General features: G+C 40.5%; 1 protein-coding gene across 3 annotated transcripts in view; it reads left to right on the plus strand.

The window, feature by feature from the left end:
* The window catches only part of MID2 (midline 2), a 104,861-nt gene that overhangs the window by 77,974 nt on the left and 6,066 nt on the right, over positions 1–20,821 (plus strand). For all 3 annotated transcript variants that reach the window (XM_082681441.1, XM_082681440.1, XM_082681442.1), the window contains 4 exons: positions 4,617–4,724; positions 6,104–6,252; positions 15,260–15,387; positions 16,489–16,632. In XM_082681441.1, coding sequence (XP_082537567.1) covers positions 4,617–4,724; positions 6,104–6,252; positions 15,260–15,387; positions 16,489–16,632 — 529 coding nt within the window. The remainder of the gene's footprint in view (positions 1–4,616; positions 4,725–6,103; positions 6,253–15,259; positions 15,388–16,488; positions 16,633–20,821) is intronic.

The raw sequence follows: 20,821 nt of genomic DNA on the forward strand, positions 1-20,821 counted from the left end.
TATGTATTGATTTCCTTGTAGTGACCAGCAAGAAAATCCTTCAAATAGAGAATGTGTGTCTTTGTGTCAGAGAAGGATGGAAATTGGGGAAGACTAGGTCTGACTGGGTTTAATCTTTGGGCTGGGAGGTAGGAAAGAACTACAGGAAATAGAGTAGGGTGGGCAGTTGGAAAGAAACAGGAGAGTCAAATTCTTGCTGCCTTTGGGAGGAAAGAAGAGAGCACAGAGCAGAAAAGATCTGGAGCTTAACAGGAAGGCCCATGTTCCCTAGTGCTTAGGTCTTGGAAGACTGGTGCTCAGACTCAGTCTTAAACATCAGAAACTGCCCTTCCTTTACACAAATAGGTTGCCAAGATTACTGTAATGGTATTTTCAGGGAGGATAGATGTTTCCACAGACATAAAGCCATTTAGGCAAACCCACTAATCTAAACCAAAGAACAAACTTCAAATAAAAAGCTTGAGTCTTCCACAAACCACCAACCAACTAACCAATGAACCAACCAACAGATCAACCGACCAAGAATGCCTATCAATATAACCCCAGTTGTTTTCAGCTGACGGTTAATAAGCAAGTGAAATACCTCACTGCATTTTCAAAGAAAACTGCAAACATGGAAAATACCAGGGCTTTCAAGTGCCTTCCAAGCAATTTGAGATGTTTTATTCACATCATGAAGACAGATTTTCCCTGGAGTATTTCCTGTTCAGAAAACACTTAAGGACCCTGCTCTTTTGGGCTGCTTCTTGACATGGAAAGATTTTAATGTCACTGCTTTAACTTTAGTTTGGGATTTTGCCTCTTCAGCCAACTTTCTGCTCTACTAGTTGCATCTGGCTGTTTTATCTTGCCTGATGCAACTGTCCAAACCCCACCCAAGCTCCCTCACTCAACCTACATTTTCTCTACAAAATGCATTTACTATAGTATATTTTCTAATGTTTGCCATTCCTATTTTGATTTTTCACTTTGCTAAATCCATCAGTAAATGTTTCTTATGTGTTTGTTATGTTTAAGGCATTGTGTCTCTTACAATGGGAGAAACAAAGTGTCATAAAACCTTTCCTCAAGGAGCTTGCTGTCTAATTGAAGATTTTCAAGCAAGGGGGTGCGTCTCGTATTTGACCGTTCCTTTCAGTTCCTGTTACCCTCCTCGGCTAGGCCCTGTTCACATCACAATAGCCTCCTAAATTGTCCCCATGCTTACTATTACCCCCAGTCACATTAAGCCCAGTTCATCTTCTTAAAAAATTTAATTATAGTCATTCTCCCACCATCTTAGCCTCTCCCCCCCTTCCCAAATTTTCAAAGATACCATATTGTCTAAAGAGTAGGGTTCAATCTCATTAGCTTGGCTCAAAATTTCCCTCCTTCTCACCTTTTAAATCTGAGTCCTATCCATCTCCAAGGCTCAATTCAAGTCCCACTTCATTCAAGCGTCTTTCCTCCACTTCCCCACTGAGAGTGATCTTTCCCTTCAATTTCTGTAGATTGTAGCCTTCACCACTCATTGATATTTCACTTATGCTAACTTGACTTGTTTGCTTTACATGTATGAGGCTTTCCCCCATAAAATTGGCCAAGGAACCAATAAGCTGAAGCCCTTATCACCCTTTGTACTATACATTTATTGAGGGCAGGGCCTGAGCATAATGCATTGCACACAAGAGATGATTAATACATGGTTGATGATGAAGATGGTGATGATTTTCCCTGGTTTCAGGGTGTAGGGTGGATTACGGGGGGCGGTTACAAAGGAAAGATTCTAGAGGCAGGGGGATGAATTAATGAGGCTTTTACAATAATAGTCCAAAAAGATGATAAGGGCTTCAATTTATTGTTTCCTTGGCCCAGAGCCTCATTGTATTACGAGAAGAACTTTAGTGAGATTGAAAAGAAAAGGAGGGTAGGACTCTGGCAGGACTGCTGTGAATTTATGTGGGGGATGAGGGAGAAGTAGGTAACTGAACCTGAGCAAGTGCAATAATGATAGTAGAAATAACCAAAAAGAGGAAATCAGAGGTGGAAGCTGGATTTAGAGGGAAAGTGATGAGTTTGTTTTTAGAGGTACTGAGTTTAGGGTAACTTGAGTAACCAAGTGGACATGTCTGGCAAGCAGTGAGATACTGCCCCCCGTTCAATTCAATGCAACATATATTTACTGAACACAGACCACATGTCAGTCACTGTGCTGGAGATATCATCAAATACGACACAGCCCCTGGCCTCCAGAACTCACGTTTGATCAGGGAAGACAAACTAATAAATTCCTGTAATGTAGTAAATGGTATAATAGAATTATATATAAAGTACTATGGGAATATAAATAGGGAACCAACTGTATCCAAGCAGATGAGAAAAAGTTTCAGAAGTGATGATCTTTGAGCTGGGCTTGGAAAGATAAGTAGAACTTTGTTCAACAAACAAATAATGAAGTGACTTTCCAAGTGAAAGGAGAGTCTTGAGCAAAGGCACAAGACATGGTTGTGCATGGCCTTCTAGGGGAACAACAGGTAGTCTGAAAAGACTAAACAGAATGGGATGACAAAATAAAGATGGATGGTGCAGAAGAAGTAATGATAGTCAGGAACTGAAGACAGGATTCTGTTACACTACACTGGAGAGGCAGTTTAGTGTGATGGTTAAAGGTGTGGACTCTTAAAGTCAGACTCCGTGGGTTCACATCCCATCTCTGCCACTTACTAGGCGTGTGGCCTTGAGCAAGTCACTTAGTCTCTCTGTGCTCAGGTTTCCTCATCTGTAAAATGGGGCTAATGTTACGTCCTTCATACGGTTGTTTTGATGATTGAGAGAGCTAGTATATAAACTGATTAGGACAATGCCTGGCATGTAGTGAGTGTTATGTCAAGGTTAGTCCAAGGGCTGAATTATAAGAAACAAGGCACCATACCACTGTGTACTATACCATCAGCAGCCTCAAGAGGAAACTATAAATGGGAACTAAGTCTCCAGATAGTCTAAGCACAGATCCAGGGAGCACTAGATGAATCTCTTATTCTCACATGAGTGGGAGTTCTTTGAGAGGGTGATATTATCTGCTTTGGAAAGGTAGATCCAATTTAGGGAGAGAGTGAGGAGTCTGAGAAGACAAACTAGAATGGCCTGAGTGGGACTGTTCATTCAGGACAAATGGAAGCTCTCATTGTGGCATTTGCCCCTTGGAAAGTGGAAATAAAACAACAAGGTTGAAATTCGGCAAGCATATTTTATTTCAGTTAGGTAAGAAACAGAAAATTGGCCAGCAGGGACCTTAGAGGGTGAGAGAGGAGGCGGCAGGGTCCAGCGACAGGTATTTTGCTGGGCTTGGGCGTATGTAAAGGAGCCCTTTGAAGAGGGCTAGCAGTTGGAAATGCAGCCCTACCTTGCTAATGAAGCACATCTGGCCACTTGAGTTTTGGTGCTCTCAAGTAACCCATTGTCTATTCCTCGGCTTTTTAGAGCTCTACTCGAGTGATCCTTGAATAGACTCTTGGAATGATTGTGCTTCCCTGTGTGACTGCTGCTGAAATGGAACTGAACCTTGTCCGCCCACCTCGCCAGCCAAGGGGTTTCCCTTGACACGTCTTGGTTTGAATACTGGTCTCACCACGTCCCAGCTGTGCAATCTTGAGCAAGTTGCTGAAATTCTCTTAGCCTCAGTTTTCACATCTGTGAAATGGAAATAAGAATAGCTCCTATATTATAAAGTGGTTCTGATAATTATAAGAAATAATTTATCTATCAATATAAAGTAATTGACACATTAAATGCTTAAAAGAAGTAAGTTCCTTTCCCCTTCCTTTCCTTTTACACTTAGGCAGCCCAAAGATCCTCTGCCCTCATTTTAGCCCAGCTGGGGACTTCACATCATCTAATGTCAACAGTAATAGAGATGGGCAGAAGGACAAGTCAGTACATGGGAAGACAATGAAGAATGGTGGCTTTTTTTTCACCCCCTACCCTGACTTGACAGTAAAGATATTTTGATATAGCCAGTATCCCCAAGTAGGAAAGGTATTCAGATACTGGACAGCCAAAGTGAGAAATATCTACTAAGACATGATAACAACTATGTGAAAATATATCTACACAATCATATATTTAATGTGAAGATATAGCTATGCATTCATATATTTTAAAATGGAAACATTTTCTATATTTTAGAAAGGAACAAGGAAAACTGAAAACACTTTTGTTAGGATGATACAAATATGTTGTTGTAATGTTATCTTAATATTCTTGTGCCTGTGGAGAGGGGTCCTCTTTCCCTGATGTACTTAAATCTCCTTACCCTCTTTCCAAAAGAACAGTAGGAGGACAGGGTGCTGGAGTAAAGGGAATTTCACAGTGGGAATAATATGCCCCCATCTCATCTGTCCTTCTGCCCAGCCTCCATTAACCATCATGATCTACCAGAGGCCGGAGAGCTTCCTATCTGTGGTGCTTCAATGCCCTTGCATCATTAATATCATCATCTCTACCCTTCTTCTAGGAGTGGATCTTATGAGGGAGGTATGGAAGAAGTTATGCATGTTTAGCTATCAGTCCGAACCTTTGAGAGCCCGCAGTGGACAAAGGCAGAAATCACTGTGTAACACTCTGGACTTTCTTGGCAGGTGAATACTGCTATGCATGAGGCAAAACTTATGGAAGAATGTGACGAATTGGTAGAGATCATCCAGCAGAGGAAGCAAATGATTGCTGTCAAAATCAAAGAGACAAAGGTAAAGCACAGCAGTTCAGTGAGGCCAAGGCCGAGTTGACTTTACAAATGTCCAAGCTTCAAACCGATGGTTCCAGTTTGAACTTGGATCATGAAAGCAAGAAGAAATGAGGTTTTAGGGAGATGGGCAAAGAAGAAGCAATATTTTGGCCTAGTGCTATGAATTCAGTCAAAATGATGGCAGTTCTGGGGTGTTGGAAACGTTCTATATCATGACCTGGTTGGTAGTTACATGGGTGTGTGTATATGCAAAAAATCATGGAGTTGTACACTCAGATTTGGGTGCTTTACTGTGTGTATGGTATAAGTCAATACAAAAAGAATACAAAGTAATGGTAGAAATGTGGACCAGAATTACAGAAGGATCATGACTGCCATTGTAAGGACTTTGGGCTTGATCTGAAAGGCATTAGGAAATCATCCTAGTTTCTTAGGAAGGGAGAAGACTGATAGATACGGCAGAAGTGTGCAGTGTAGATCAGAATGGGATGATACTGAAGTCAGGCAAGCATGTTATGAGGCTTATGGAATGATTCTTGGCATGAGTTGATGAAGGCCTAACCAGGGAAGTGGTAGCACAAATGGAAGGGAAGAGCGTAGCAGGCATTGCTAGCAAGGAAATGATGGGAATCATCGACTGATTAGATATAAAAGATGAAAGAGAGAGAGAGAAGACTTCCAGGCTTTTAGCATGGGAACTGAAGAATCGTGGTCAAGAAGCTCAGGTGTGAGCCTCTATGCAGCTCTATGGTTTTACGCTTGCTGGTCTGCTGGTCAGTATAGTGATTGTGAGCTCATGCTGTGTGTACAGTGTGAGAAGTTATGAGAGCCTGGAGTGATAGCCATTACTTTGTGCCGTGCTGGGTGGTTCCAACTAACACAGGAACTGAAGTGTCCGAGAACACAGATCTGTGAACACATAGGTATGCTTAAAGATGCTTAGAGAAATATATACATAGAAATGTAGATACTCATAAAGAAAAAGGAGGTGCTTTTTATTAAACATGTATGTGACAATAAAGTGTCAACAATGGTGATCTCCGGGTGGTAGGGTTTCTTTTTATTTTCTAAATTTTCTGTAATGACCACACATTGCTTTTATAATAAAAATAATTAATGTGATCAATAAAAAGAGGAGGTAGGTAACCTGGAGTATATGACTGTGTTGCAGGGTAAGTAAGCGGGCCGTAGGTGGTAGGAGGGGTTGACAAAACACACATGGTGGGTAGGGTGACAAGGTGAGTGCTTAGTACAGGGACCATGGGATGTTAATAGGTCTTATTTTTAGAATCACTGCAGCAGATCTCCTTCATGTTGTCTTATCATTTTTAATTAACCACTGGATGTGTTATCTTATTTTTCTTTTGCTAATTCTTTAAGGTTATGAAACTGAGAAAGTTGGCACAGCAGGTTGCTAATTGCCGCCAGTGTCTCGAACGCTCAACGGTCCTCATCAACCAAGCTGAGCATATCCTGAAAGAAAATGACCAGGCGCGGTTTCTCCAGTCTGCAAAAAATATTGCTGAGAGGTGAGTTCCTTATGTTCTTGCAGCAGTGCTTCCTCTTATGAAAAGGGGCCAGCTTAAAGTCACTTAATTCTGTTCAGGCGTGTATCAATACGTAGCCGCTACCACCTGAAGATTTTACCGGCTGGCTAGTTACTAAGCCTCAGTGTGGTACATTGCCCTGTGGATTTCTGGCACCCGTCTCTCTATCTCTGTAGCCTACTGGTTCTTCTAATGCACAGCCAACCATGTGCCCTAGTGATGCCATGGCTCTCTGCTGCCCACTCAGGGCTGGAGCTTTCTATGTTGGTGTTGGCGTAGGAGCAGAGAAACTTCTGGCCACATAGATAGGTGGATGCCCTTCTAGTCTAGACTATAGCACTAGACTCCCTAGATTTGAATCCTGCCTCTGACCTTAAACTAGTTGGTCGCTCTTAGGGAAGTCATATAACCTCTCTGAGCTTCATTCTCATTCTCTCATTTGCAAAATGGGAATGATAATAGTGTCTATCTCATAAAGTTTTTGTGAGGGTTAAATGAGTTAGTACTTATAAAGACTCAGAATAATGCCCCACACAAAGTAAATGCTCAATACTATTATTATTGGAGAGCAGAAATTGGGGATGAGAGGAGATTGTTACTTCTTGCAGTATAACTATTAGCAACATTTGACTATTTAATTAGGTACAAGTATTATGTTAATATAAATAACTTTCAAATGTTTAAGAAGAGTAAATTAGAGGCGAAGAAATGAAAATTCTTTCAAGAAGTTTGCTATGAAGAGAAGGAGAGAGATATGGCAGTAGCTAGAATGACTATGCGGTAGAGGAAAGTTGTGGGTATTATTTTTTTAGATAGGAGAGATGTGAGTGAGTTTAAAAGTGGATGTAGGTCAGACTTCCCTGATGGTGCAGTGATTAAGAATCTGCCTGCCAATGCAGGGGACAAGGGTTCGATCCCTAGTCCCGGGAAGATCCCACATGCTGCGGAGCAACTAAGCCCATGCGCCACAACTACTGAGCTTGTGCGCCACAGCTACTGAAGACCTCACGCCTAGAGCCAGTGCTCCACAACAAGAGAAGCCACTGCAATGAGAAGCCTGCGCACTGCAACGAAGAGTAGTCCCTGCACACCACAACTAGAGAAAGCCTGCGCAGCAATGGAGACCCAGCACAGCCAAAAATAAATTAATTAATTTAAAAAAAGTGGATACAGGTCAGCTAGAGATGGGGCAAAACTGAAGCTATGGAGAAAAGAAGGTATGTGGCCAAAGCACAAATGAAGGGACATCTCTTCCATTTAACCAGAAGGAAGACGGAAGTAATGGATGTGGATGTCAGTATGCCCAGCAGTTTGGTATGAGAAATTGAGGAATTTATCGTTTCATACCTACCCCTCTCTTTGTAAAATAGGAGGCAAAGTCATTTGCTGAGCATGAGCAGGAAGGTAGCAGGGTTCTCTAGCTTTTTGAACATATGGAATACAGTTATAATAATTGCTTTAATGTCTAATTCTAATATCTGGGTCAGTTTCAACTAGTTGCTTTTTTTCTCCTTATTATGGGCTTTATTTTCTTGCTTCTTTGCATGTCTGGTTATTTCTTATTGGATGTCAGACAATGTGAATTTTATCTTATTGGGCACTATATATTTTTGTATTCCTATAAATATTCCTAAACTTTGTTCTGGGACACAGTTAAGTTACTTGAAAATAGCTTGTTCCTTTCAGGTCTTGCTTTTAAGATTTGTTAGGTGTGATCAAAGCAGTGTTTAGTCCAGGGGAAATTTTTCCCCACTACTGAGGCAAGACCCTTCTGAGTACGCTACCAGGTCCCCCATGAATCATGAGATTTTCTGGTCTGGCTGGTGGGAACATACACTATTCCTGGCCCTGTGTGAGCATTAGGGTTTGTTCCCTCTAATCTTTTTGGGTGACTCTTTCTCTAGCATTGGGCAGTTTCCTTATATGCATGTGTTAATCAGTATTTTATTGAATACTAGAGGCAAACCCTCTGGAGGTCCCAGAATTCTCTCTGTGCAGCTTTCTCCTCTCTAGTACTCTGCCCTGTGAACTCCAACCAACTTAGTCTCGTTGGATTCACAGCTCTGTGTTCTTAATTAGGGACTCCATCGGGCTCCACCTGATTCCCCCTTCATGTACCATTTTATTCCCTTAATTTTTGCTGGAACAAATTTTCCCACAGCTTCCTAAGAAAGAGTACAAGGTAAATAAAATTTTGAGAATTTTTTGTTTAAATAATATTTTAAATTTATTTTCTAATTTGATAGGTTGGAAATAAATTTTCCTTATAATTTTGAAGGCATGGCTCTATTGTCTCCTAACTTCCACTGCTATTTTGATTCCTGATCTTTTGAATGTGACCTATATTTTAAAATCTGAAGCTTTGAAGATCTTATCTTTAATCTACTTTTTTCTGAAATTTCACCAAGATATGCCTTGGTGTGGGTCTTTTATTATTCATTTTTGTTGGGCACTAAGTCAGTCTTTCCAGTCTAAAGACTACTGACTTTTAGTTCTGGGAAACTGTCTTTTATTTGCTAAGGACTTCCTCCCCTTCTCTCCTCTCTCTTTCTGGGACTCTAATTAGCCAGATTTTGGACACTCTTGATTTTCCCTCTAATTTTAAAAAATCTTTTATCTCCCACTTTCCATGACTTTATCTTCTTGATCTAAGATGTTTCCTTAATTTTTCATCCAATCCTTCTATTAAAATTTTAATTTAAGTATTTATATTTTTATTTATAAGAGCTCTTTCTTGATCTTTGCTTCTCTTTTAGCACTCCGTCCTTGCTTTATGAATACAAACTATTTATCTTCCTGATGATATTAAGGATCACTAAAAAAGTTTTCTTCTAAACTGCATTGTGTTGGTTTCCTCCACGTTCCTTTTCTCTGTTAGTTTCTGTCTTTCCCTAAATGTTTGGGGAGCTTTTCACGGCCTGTTTGAATTTAAGACTAAAAGGTGACTGGAAGATCTGAGGGGGTGGGAACAGTTTGTTGCTTGGTGAACTTTGCTATAGGATTATAAGGCGGAATGCTAGGTTTTTTTAAAAATTTATTTATTTTTATTTTTGACTGCGTTGGGTCTTCGTTGCTGCGCGCGGGCTTTCTTTAGTTGAGGCGAGCGGGGGCTACTCTTCGTTGCGGTGCCCGTGTTTCTCATTGCGGTGGCTTCTCTTGTTGCAGAGCACGGGCTCTAGGCACGCAGGCTTCAGTAACTGTGGCACGCAGGCTCAGTAGTTGTGGCTCACAGGCTCTAGAGTGCAGGCTCAGTAGTTGTGGCCACGGGCTTAGTTGCTCTGCGGCATGTGGGATCTTCCTGGACCAGAGATGGAACCCGTGTCCCCTGCATTGGCTGGAGGATTCTCAACCACTGCACCACCAGGGAAGTCCGGAATGCCAGATTTTTATTGAGTGGACCCGTCTGTAGGTGTTTTCTCTTGCGTCAGTTACCCGTGGAAGGAATCCACCAATCTCCTGCTTCTGGAGGGGGATGAAGGGTACAAGTCTGGCTGCCATTATTCTAGGAGCCAAGCAGGGAAAGGGTTTTAAGACTGGTTTTAGTATGGCGTCAAGATGAGAGAGGGGTGGTCTGTGGTTGAGTGGATCTGGTGGTCTTGCTGTTCCTCATGCAAACTTTCAACTGTCTGTGGCAATAAATCAGCTTCATGTTTTTGGCTTCCCAATTCAGCTTTCTCTGCTCTGTTGTTGGTTACCACTCATCCATCCCTTTCTAATTTCCAGACATTTGTTGACAATATCTTACTTGCATCTCTTTTTCCATTCTCTTTGTCTTTGTGGGTTTATGATTTTTTTCTTTGTCATTTCAGTGGGATTTCACGAGAGCAGAGATAAAACATATATTTAAACCACTGTATGTAATCATGTCCACTCACTCTTCAACTCTCTGAAATGTCTTGTGCCACTACCACACTATTGAAAGTATTCTTTCCAAGGTCACCAAATGAATACCTTGGTGCTAAATTGTAATCGACATTCCTTTGTTTTATCTTACTGTTTCATCTTACTTGGTCTCTCAGTAGCATTTGTCCCTACTGACCATTGTTACTTGAAATTTCTCTGCCGTTAACTTGAGAAAGCTCCTGGTTTTCTTCCTGCCTGTCTGGTTTCATTTGCCTTTGTGAGCAACTATTCCTTGACCTATTCCTTTATGCTGTTGTTCTTTGTGATTCTGGCTTAAGCTATTCTCTTTTCTCAGTACACATTCTCCCTGTTGCAGACCTGTAGCACCTAGGGCTTCGGTTACCATCTAGCTGTCGATGATTCCCAACTCTCTATATCTAAATCTTCTTTTCATGGGCTCATGTATAGCCTATGTGGTAGGAAGAATAGATGGCTAACTATGTGGTATGGCTTGAGAATCATCTATGCAACCTAAATATCTTTCTCACTGGTCTCTCATAGGGTCTGAAATTCTTTCCCACAATTATTCATTGTAATGTATTAAGAACCGAGACTTCAGTTAAAATGAAATTTTAACTGGGAGAGTTATTCCTTCCCCCTTACAAATGGCACTTATTATATATTATCCCTAATAGAGATCAGAGCCTTGAGAGATAGCTAATGTTGTGTTTTGCTTAAATACAGAAACACAGACACACACACAGACACAAACACTTACGTATATGTCAATGTCATCTTTATCTCATCCTTAACCTTCCAGCCACTGTTAACATTTGGGAGTGTGTGTGTGTGTGTGTGTGTGTATATATATATATATATATATATATACCTCACAAACATAAGGTCATGTCGTATATACTGCATTTTACCCTATGTTTGAAACGTAACATATCACGAACTTTCCCCTGGCATTGGATATTTTTTTATAACCTGATTTCCAGTGACCTTATAGTGTTTCATCTTTTGATGTATGACACATTACTTAGCTCAGTCCCCATTGTTAGACAACTAGGTTACATACAGTGTGTTGAGTGCTCTTATAGTTGTTATCTTTGCATATGTCTTAGTTACTTCTTTAGTAAAAAATTTATGAAGTTCTTAGTGAACGGGACGTCTTGTTTGCAAGTGGGAACCTCTGTGTAGCGTGTGATGAAAAAACATATTTTAAAATGGCTGATGTTGAGAAGGGCAAGAATATTTTTTAAAAGGTCAACCCAAGGGCTTCTCTGGTGGCGCAGTGGTTGAGAGTCCGCCTGCCGATGCAGGGGACGCGGGTTCGTGCCCCGGTCTGGGAAGATCCCACATGTCGCGGAGCGGCTAGGCCCGTGAGCCATGGCCGCTGAGCCTGCGTGTCCGGAGCCTGTGCTCTGCAATGGGAGAGGCCACAACAGTGAGAGGCCTGAGTACCGAAAAAAAAAAAAAAAAAGCTACTAGTGAGTAATATTTGGCCACTGCCTTATTTACTACAAAACAGAAATAGCTCATGACTTTTTTATGTGTACCATATTTAAATTGATCTCATACACCAGAATTCAGATCATGAATGGCTGATAGGATATTTCTGTTGGATAGTCATGACTTAAAGAAGATTGGCTTGTGGATAAATGAGTATGATCAGCTTTCTGAATTTTGATAGTAATTCCAGTTCAGCAAGTGCCATCACTATTTTCCCCTTCTATAGATATGATTGGGGGACTTCCCTGGTGGCACAGTGGTTAAGAATCCACCTGCCAATGCAGGGGACAAGGGTTCGATCCCTGGTCCGGGAAGATCCCACATGCCGCGGAGCAACTAAGCCCGTGCGCCACAACTACTGAGCCTGCACTGTAGAGCCCGTGAGCCATAACTACTGAAGCCCACATGCCTAGAGCCCGTGCTCCGCAACAAGGGAAGCCACCACAATGAGAAACCTGCGCACTGAAATGAAGAGTAGCCCCCGCTCACCACAACTAGAGAGAAAGCCCTCGTACAGCAATGAAGACCCAACGCAAAAATAAATTTATTTAAAAAAAGATATGATTGGACTTGATTAATAATGTTCAACTTTGCACAGAGGTGGTGAATGCCATCTCAAAACCTATAGGAGACTGTGTTTATATTTAGGTTTATATAACTGGTGGTATTAATATATTTAGATACTGAGAGGATCCCTTCACTGTCTCATTGAACAGAGTAAGGCTCACCTGTGCTTCAGGGTGTGTTCATTAGCCTGTTAAGGCCAGGACTAATGATAAGCTGGCAATGTCCACTTTCTCTTTTTGGTCTTAACTGTGCCAATTTAATCAAAATTCTCTGTATCTAAAATGTTGCCTTTTACTTAATGAAAGGCATTTTAGTCTGGTTTAGGTATAATGCCAAATAAAGAGTATTTAATACTTCTCACATTTAGAAAAAATAAATTTATTTATTTATTTTTGGCTGTGTTGGGTCTTCGTTTCTGTGCGAGGGCTTTCTCCAATTGCAGCGAGCGGGGGCCACTCTTCATCGCGGCGTGCGGGCCTCTCACTGTCGCGGCCTCTCTTGTTGAGGAGCACAGGCTCCAGATGCGCAGGCTCAGTAGTTGTGGCTCACGGGCCTAGTTGCTCCGCGGCATGTGGGATCTTCCCAGACCAGGGCTCGAACCCGTGTCCCCTGCATTGGCAGGCAGATTCTCAACCACTGCGCCACCAGGGAAGCCCACTTCTCACGTTTTTATAGATAATCTATAAGGTCGGATGTTTTTAAAATTCAGCATGACAAGATACAGTAGCAAATTTTGCTGGGGAATTCTTCACTAAGTCAGACCAAGTTATAATTCAGGATTGTCTTTTAAACAGCTATCCAAAAACACATACAACTGAAGAACTACTGTATATGTGTGATTGGTAATGGTGCTTTTCCCAACTCATTAGAAGGATTAAAATAGAGGAGATATACCATCAGCACAAATTTTGTACATTATGTGATCATAAGTCTTAAGAATTAAAACCAAAATCACAGATCAAAAACATTTTATGAAGTAGAACTGTGATGTCAGAGAATATTTACATTTTAAGCTATTTTGATATGTAATGCTAAATTTGGCCTCCAAAATTTGAATCATTTTCAGTCCTAATAAAAACATGTAGGCATTATTTAATATAGACATAAAAAGCTCCTATGATGTCTTTATAATCATAAACGCTATCTCATTTTAATTTACATTTCTTTGATTTTTCCTGTAGTTGGGCTTTTTAATATATTTGTTGGCTATTTTCATGTGTTATGAATTAACTTTCTGTTTTATTTGTCTGCACTTCTCCTGTCACCACTTTACTTTCTGCTCATTCCCAGACACCTTAAAATCTGATCCGCCTCTAGTTTTGACCCCTTCCAGTCCATCCACTGCAGCTGGAGTATTGTTCTTATTTTATTAATTTATTTTAAAAAATATTTTTTATTTTTTGACTGCCTTGGGTCTTCGTTGCTGTGCGCAGGCTTTCTTTAGTTGCGGCGAGCGGGGGCTACTCTTCATTGTGGTGCACGGGCTTCTCATTGCGGTGGCTTCTTTTGTTGTGGAGCATGGGCTCTAGGCGCATGGGCTTCCGTAGTCGTGGCACGCGGGCCCAGTAGTTGTGGTGCACGGGCTTAGTTGCTCTGAGGCGTGTGGGATCTTCCTGGACCAGGGCTCGAACCTGTGTCCCCTGCGTTGGCAGGCGGATTCTTAACCACTGCGCTACCAGGGAAGCCCTGGAGTGTTGTCCTTGAAACATAAATTTGAGCACATCACTCCTTTGCCTCAAAAGCTTCAGTGGCTCTCATTGTATTAGTCTTTCATTTGTTTATCCTGACCTGAATTTTATTCCTGAAACATCGCAATTTCCAGAAACAGCCAAAAGCTATTGTAGGTAGATGTGTAACAGGGTATCCATGCATAAGGATATGTATTTGTTTAACTCCTCATCCCCTTACAACTAGTTCACCATACAAGTTTCCTCTCTGCTCTTCCTGCATTCAATGCCTCTTCTCTCCACTCTAACATGCATATTGTTGCCAAGTTAATGTTTCTTTCCATCCTGTTATTTGCATGCTCAAGGATCTTCATTGGCTCCGATTCAGGTCTGGCACAGGACCTAAACATGCATATTTTGATCAAAGCTCAGAGATAAATCTGATGTGGAACAATGGTTTAGAATTGCTGAAGTATGTAAAAATATACCTTATTTTTTTAAAAAACAGGAACAGTCTACATGGTTAAGGGTATAAAGTTTAGAATTCAATGAACATGGGTTCAGTTATATATTTTTTTCTGATCCTTGTGTGACCTTGAGCAAGTTCCTTAACCTTTCTATGTCTCATTTACAAAATGGAAATAACCTTTGCTACGCAGGGCGATAGTAAGGAGTAACTTAATGTATGTAGAGTGCATGCGTGGTGTCTTACATGTACTAAATGCTCAATAAGGTTAGCATTTGTGTTGTTGTTAGTCATTCAGTTATTCATTCAACAATTATTTATTCATTATGTGTCCAACACTGTGTTAGGGACCATGGAAGATTATAAGAGGTACAAAATATGGATCCTCCTCTTGAGACTCTTAGAATTAGTTGGGGAGATAAAACTAGCATAGCATTATACAATTAGAGAATAATAAAATTAAATGTAAATGTTGTCAAAGGTCAAACAAAGTACAGGATTTAAGGGAAGGTTTTAACCAAGCCCCAGCATGCTGGCTTGTTGATTAGCATTAAAAAAATAGAGGGGGAGAAAAAATTCTCTCAAACTGCTCTTACCAAGCCTTCAGAGGTCTAGTTTTGATGCTGCCTGCCAGATGGAAAATGATGCAGAGGGGAAAGAATCCTGTATTTACTTCTCCTAATTAAGACAGGATGGGGGAGTGTGTTTGAGGGGTGAACATATGTGAATAAATATGGTATAACCCTTAATTGGTTCCTGATGATTAAAATTTAAATGGTTTCCATTGGAAAAGCACAGATATGATATTTTTCACTAAATGAATCAAGCTCTAGCAGTCATTTATTTTCACCTTGTTTAACCAGAAATCAAACATTGGATAAAGGTTGCAAACCTATTTTGATGTATATTGATGTACTTTTCTCTCTTCCAGGGTCGCTATGGCAACTGCATCTTCTCAAGTTCTGATTCCAGACATCAATTTTAATGATGCCTTTGAAAACTTTGCTTTAGATTTTTCCAGAGAAAAGAAACTGCTGGAGGGGCTAGATTATTTAACAGGTGTGAAAATACTGTGCTTTCCTTTCCATTTTAGTCCTTTTCTTTTGGTGTGCTTTGACTTTAAAATAATCTGTAAAGGGCAATATTGATCATGAAAATGCTTTTATAATCTTTAAAATGATACATGTATCTTTTTACATAGAATATATTTTAGTTCATGTAACAGAAAAGAGAAATGAGTTGTCAGTGTCTCCGGGGACAGAATGGGTATACATACCATCCTTACTTAAAGGTAAAAAACAAGAAGTTGCTGATGGTTTTCTCCTTATGAGCCTGTCAGTAATATAATGTCACTTGTTATAAGGGGTAGAACTCGGGTGGTAATTAAAGAATATTAGAGAATGTCTCACATGGATATAGGTACCACCCAAATGATTTTAAGGAAATTTAGGGATTAGCAGATTAGGAAGAAAAATATCTGAGTTGCAGAGAATTTTAGAAGATGAGGGAGACAACCAATCTGTTAAAAATACTGACTACCTTCAGGATTGTTGAATGATCATTCCATGAGAAAAATATACACACACAATAACTTTGTGTTTGTAGTTATCTTTGTTACTATGTTAAAATAGTTGTCATTTATTGAACATCTACTTTATACCAGACACTATATATTAATTTTATATCATGATCCTTACAACGAATCTGTGAGGTAATTATCATCCCCATTTTACAGATGAGGGAACTCATATTAATTTGCACAATTAACCCCTATTAATACTGCCAAAACTATATAATACAACTTACTTTGAAAAAAAAGAAATAGGTCAAAGGTCATGTAATAAGGAAACATGTGACCACTTTGCTCTAATATCTACATATGTGTTAGTGCAGGCAGAGCAGACGATGGGCAATCAATCATCTCAATAACTTAGGCTTAGATCTTTGCCTAAAATAGCTTTACCATTGAAGCAAAAGTGGTTTGGGGGAACTTGAGGTTTCAGCACTTGGATTCAGGTTGTATGGCACATGCAATCTAAAGCTTCTTATTAGAAAACCACCTTTCCATGAGATGTTGGGTTGGGCAGCAAGAGTAACGATTGTAAAATTCCAGAACAGAGAGTATGCTTGCCTTACCTTCTTTTCCACCTTTCCTTACAGCCCCAAACCCACCATCTATCCGAGAGGAACTCTGTACTGCTTCCCATGACACCATTACAGTCCACTGGATCTCGGATGATGAGTTCAGCATCAGCTCCTATGAGCTTCAGTACACCATATTCACTGGCCAGGCTAACTTCATCAGTAAGTCATGGTGTAGTTGGGGCCTGTGGCCAGAGATAAGGAAATGTAAGGAAGCAGTAAGCTGCTCAAGATTGGCCGGGGCGCCACGAGGCAAGTGTTTGTAAGACATGTTAGGTTGTTTAGTATAGTGTTTTGTAGACAGTGCAAGCTCCCCCAGGGCATTGCAAAGACCTTACTGATGGGTGACAAGCAAGTTGTGTATTTCCTTGCTGGGCAGTCACTGGGGCCACTCCCATTTGTTTATGTAATCCTTAGCTTTTCCTCAGTTAATCCATGTCACTCCACTCTCCCAAATCAGAACACAGCTCAGAATTCATTCCTGAGTAGCTAAGCCACCATCATTGCTGATTCTATGTGTGTGAACATCTCTCTCCTTGACTCTTCTTCCACTTCATTATCATGGTAAAATACATTACATTCAAAGACTACCACTTCCTTTACCACACCTATTTGTATCAGTGAATAAGTGAAGTGACAAGCCTCCTGCCTCTGTCACTCTTCCCTCTACCCCTTCTCCCTTTCCTCCAAGAATTACACCAAATATAAAATGGCCCATCAGTGGGCCATCAAATGAAAGACGTTCGCAAAGCAGTCATTTAGCCTACATGTTATGGTTTCACCTTCTGATGAATTGGAACAAGACAAGGCAGTAGGATCTTAACTAGAGCTGCAAGTTCCCCTCAATGTGCTGGGGAAAATGGAAATGAAAGCAGAATTAAAAGTGGACTCAAGATTGGAACTGATTTGCACCCTAAGGTTGCATCTGCATAGCTGCAGATTAGTATTTTCTTTTTACTTTGTGTTTGTCCTTCTGTGTCTGACTTCACAGACCCGCATGAGAGGAGTTTTTCCAACGAAACCGTCCCAATAGGCTTCCTTTTCCCATCTTGTGACAATTTAGGGCCACATGATGGGATGGGGAGGTGAGAGGACATTTGGGCTCAAACTCTAAAAAACACTTGCCTCGTGCAGCTCCATCCTAAGCCACTTGGCCCTGGTAGCTGCTTTCCTGGGTGTTTCTTCAGGTTGTGAAGTCGCAAAACGCTAAGGCCTCCCCAACATACCTGTTTGCAGTTGTCTTTCCTGCTTGGGAAAGTCTTAAAGCCAGTAACTGTGCTTCTCTTTCCTGATATGGGGAGAGCAGTGGTCTCCTGGGAGTTGAGAATAAGTCTAAGAAGTGACAAAGATCAAAAGGCTGTCACCTCTGTTTTCAAGGGTACATAGTCCTTTGTAAAGAAAAGCTTAGAGGATAATTCTTAATAGTGATAGGACCATAGCATCTTAGAATTGGAAGGGACCTCAGACGTCATCTTGTCAAATCTTCTTGCCTTCTGCCAGAAACCCTGTAGGTGATTGTCCTGTCTCTGCTCAAACATTTCCAGTGATGGGCAGCTGAATTCTAGCAAAACAGCCCATTCAATTGTTGTGCAGCTATAAATAATTGTTAGTGCTTCCTTATAAAAGGCCTAAGACTTCCTCCTAGTGAATAATAACAATTTGGATACGTATTATGCTTTCCCATTTACAAACACTCCCATATATGTTATGTCATTTGGTCCTCATAACTTCTCCCTTAGCCTTATGAAGTAGATGATAGTAATTCTATTTTATAGACGTAGAAACTGAGGCTCAAGTTAAATGAGTTGTCCAAGGTCACAGAGCTACAAACTGATGGAGTCATTATCTGAACCCAAGCCTGTCAGACTTCAAGGTTAATGCTCCTTGAATTAAACCAGCTACCAATTCTTCCTAGTCCACTGAGGATAGCTGTATTATTGCTCTTGTGTGTTAGCTGATGCCCCCTTGTCCTGTACCTTTTTTCCAGCAGCCATGTTGACTGTTGTGTTGACTGAGCATATAGTCAGCTGAAATCCCCAGGCATTCCAAATCCTATTCCTATATAATTGAATTTCTAAACTGAAATACAACATCTTGAATTTATTCCTATGACATTTTATCTGGTTAGTTCTGACTCCTTATTCTAGCCTACCAAAATTCCTTTGTATGTAGTTTCTGCCTTTCAATATATTTACTTTCCCTTCCAGCGTGCCTTCTATCTCTTCCTCCTTCGACCATTGATAGAAAAGTAGCATAGGACAGGAACAAAGGCAGAGCCCTGAAGCAAAATTTTGGATGGCAATGGGCAGATAAGTTGAAACTATTTTACTAGTAAAAAATATTCATGAAGATTCCAGTCCTACATGCTGGTCTGGCCTGCCACTGTTGACTGAACCCTGGTTGTGAGAGCTACTTTCCCTTGAGGTTTTCCTATATTTTCTCTTTTTTAAAACCACTTTATTGAGGTATAATTGACATACAAAAAGTTGTCCATCAACAGATGACATGGATAAAGAAATGGATAAAGAAAATGTGGTATATACATAAAATGGAATATTATTAAGCCTTTAAAAAGAAGGAAATCCTGCCACATGCAATAACATGGATGAACCTGGAGGGCATTATGCTAAGTGAAATAAACCAGACACAGAAGGACAAATACTACATGATACCACTTACATGAAGAATCTTAAAATAGTCAAACTCCACATTTTCTTTAACCAGAAATTTCTTCCTTGCTGGTTAGAATTTTGTCTGGAGAAGTACTTCTCCTTATTTTTTCAACTTTCCTCCTTTATTTTAAACTTTCTCCCCACTTTATGTAAGATTTGAAATTGTCACAAGCCAATAATGTTTCAGATGATGCTGTTAGCTGAATGAGAATTCCAACAGATGTTTAGATAATGGTCTTCCCCATTACTGTATATCTTTCCTCTGTTTCAGCTTTGCGTTTTGTATTATGAAAGCACTGGCTATAACCTCTCCCTGGCCAGGCAGTCTGTAACATACTGCCACAAAGATGTAACTTCTATTTCCCCTCATTTTCATTCTCATGCAAATGCTCTCCACACACATTTACACTCAGGTTCATGAATTTCCATATTGTGGTCTTTCCATTTTGAACACGGTTTATACTTCCATTACCATAATTCAATGATAAATCCCATCTCATTAAGTCTCAGTGATACCCAGAGGATCATATATTTACCTTTTTAAAATTTAGAAATGATTTCAAAATTACAGAAAACTTGCAAGACCAGCACAAAGAATGCCCATATACTCTTTACCCAGATTCACCTATTGTTAATGTTTTATCCCATTTCCTTTATCATTTGCTAACATTCTGTTTCTGTCCATTTTTTCTGAACCATTTGAGAGTAACTGGCATACATCATGGCCTTTCACCCCTAAATCCTTCAGTGTGTGTTTCCTAAGAATAAAGAAATTCTCCTATGTATCCACGGTACAGTTATCAACTTTAAGAGGTATGACGTTGATGCAGTACTTTTAACTAATCCACCATTCATATTCCAATCTTGACGGTTGACCCAATAATATACTTTATGACATATTAAGGACCCAATGTTGTCCTATATAGTCTAGGATCAGGCATTGGACTTAATTGTCATATTTCTAGCATCCTTTAATCTGGAACATTTTCTCAGCCTTTCTTTGTCTTTAATGACATTGATATATATATATATTGTGTGTGTGTGTGTGTGTGGTATGCGGGCCTCTCACTGCCGCGGCCTCTCCCGTTGCGCAGTACAGGCTCCGGACGCGCAGGCTCAGCGACCATGGCTCACGGGCCCAGCCGCTCCGTGGCATGTGGGATCCTCCCGGACCGGGGCACGAACCCGTGTCGCCTGCATCGGCAGGCAGACTCTCAACTACTGCGCCACCAGGGAAGCCCATACATAGATATTTTTTAAAGTGCCCTTTTAATTTGTTTATTATGCTGTTCCTTATTTTGAGTTTGTCTGATGTTTCCTCACGATTATATTCAGATTACACATTTATGGCTGGAAGGCTACATAAGAGACGTGTTCTCCTTGGGACATCACAACTGGAGACACACGATGTGTACTTGCCCTTCATTGGTGATGCTCATTTTGATCACTTGATCAAAGGTGTTGCCTGATTTCTTCTTTGCATAGTTACTATTTTTCCTTTTGCAACTAATAAGCAATCTGTGCCATGATACTTTAAGACCATGAAAATATCCTGCTTCCTCATCAAACCCATCCCACCCCATACCTGTTTTAGCATCAATCAATAATTCTCACCTGATCCAATCTTTACTCTGATGATGGCAAAATAATGATTTTCCAACTGAGCATCCACTTCCACA

This window comes from Grampus griseus, assembly GCF_964374135.1.
Source record: "Grampus griseus genome assembly, chromosome: X".
Lineage (NCBI taxonomy): Eukaryota > Metazoa > Chordata > Mammalia > Artiodactyla > Delphinidae > Grampus > Grampus griseus.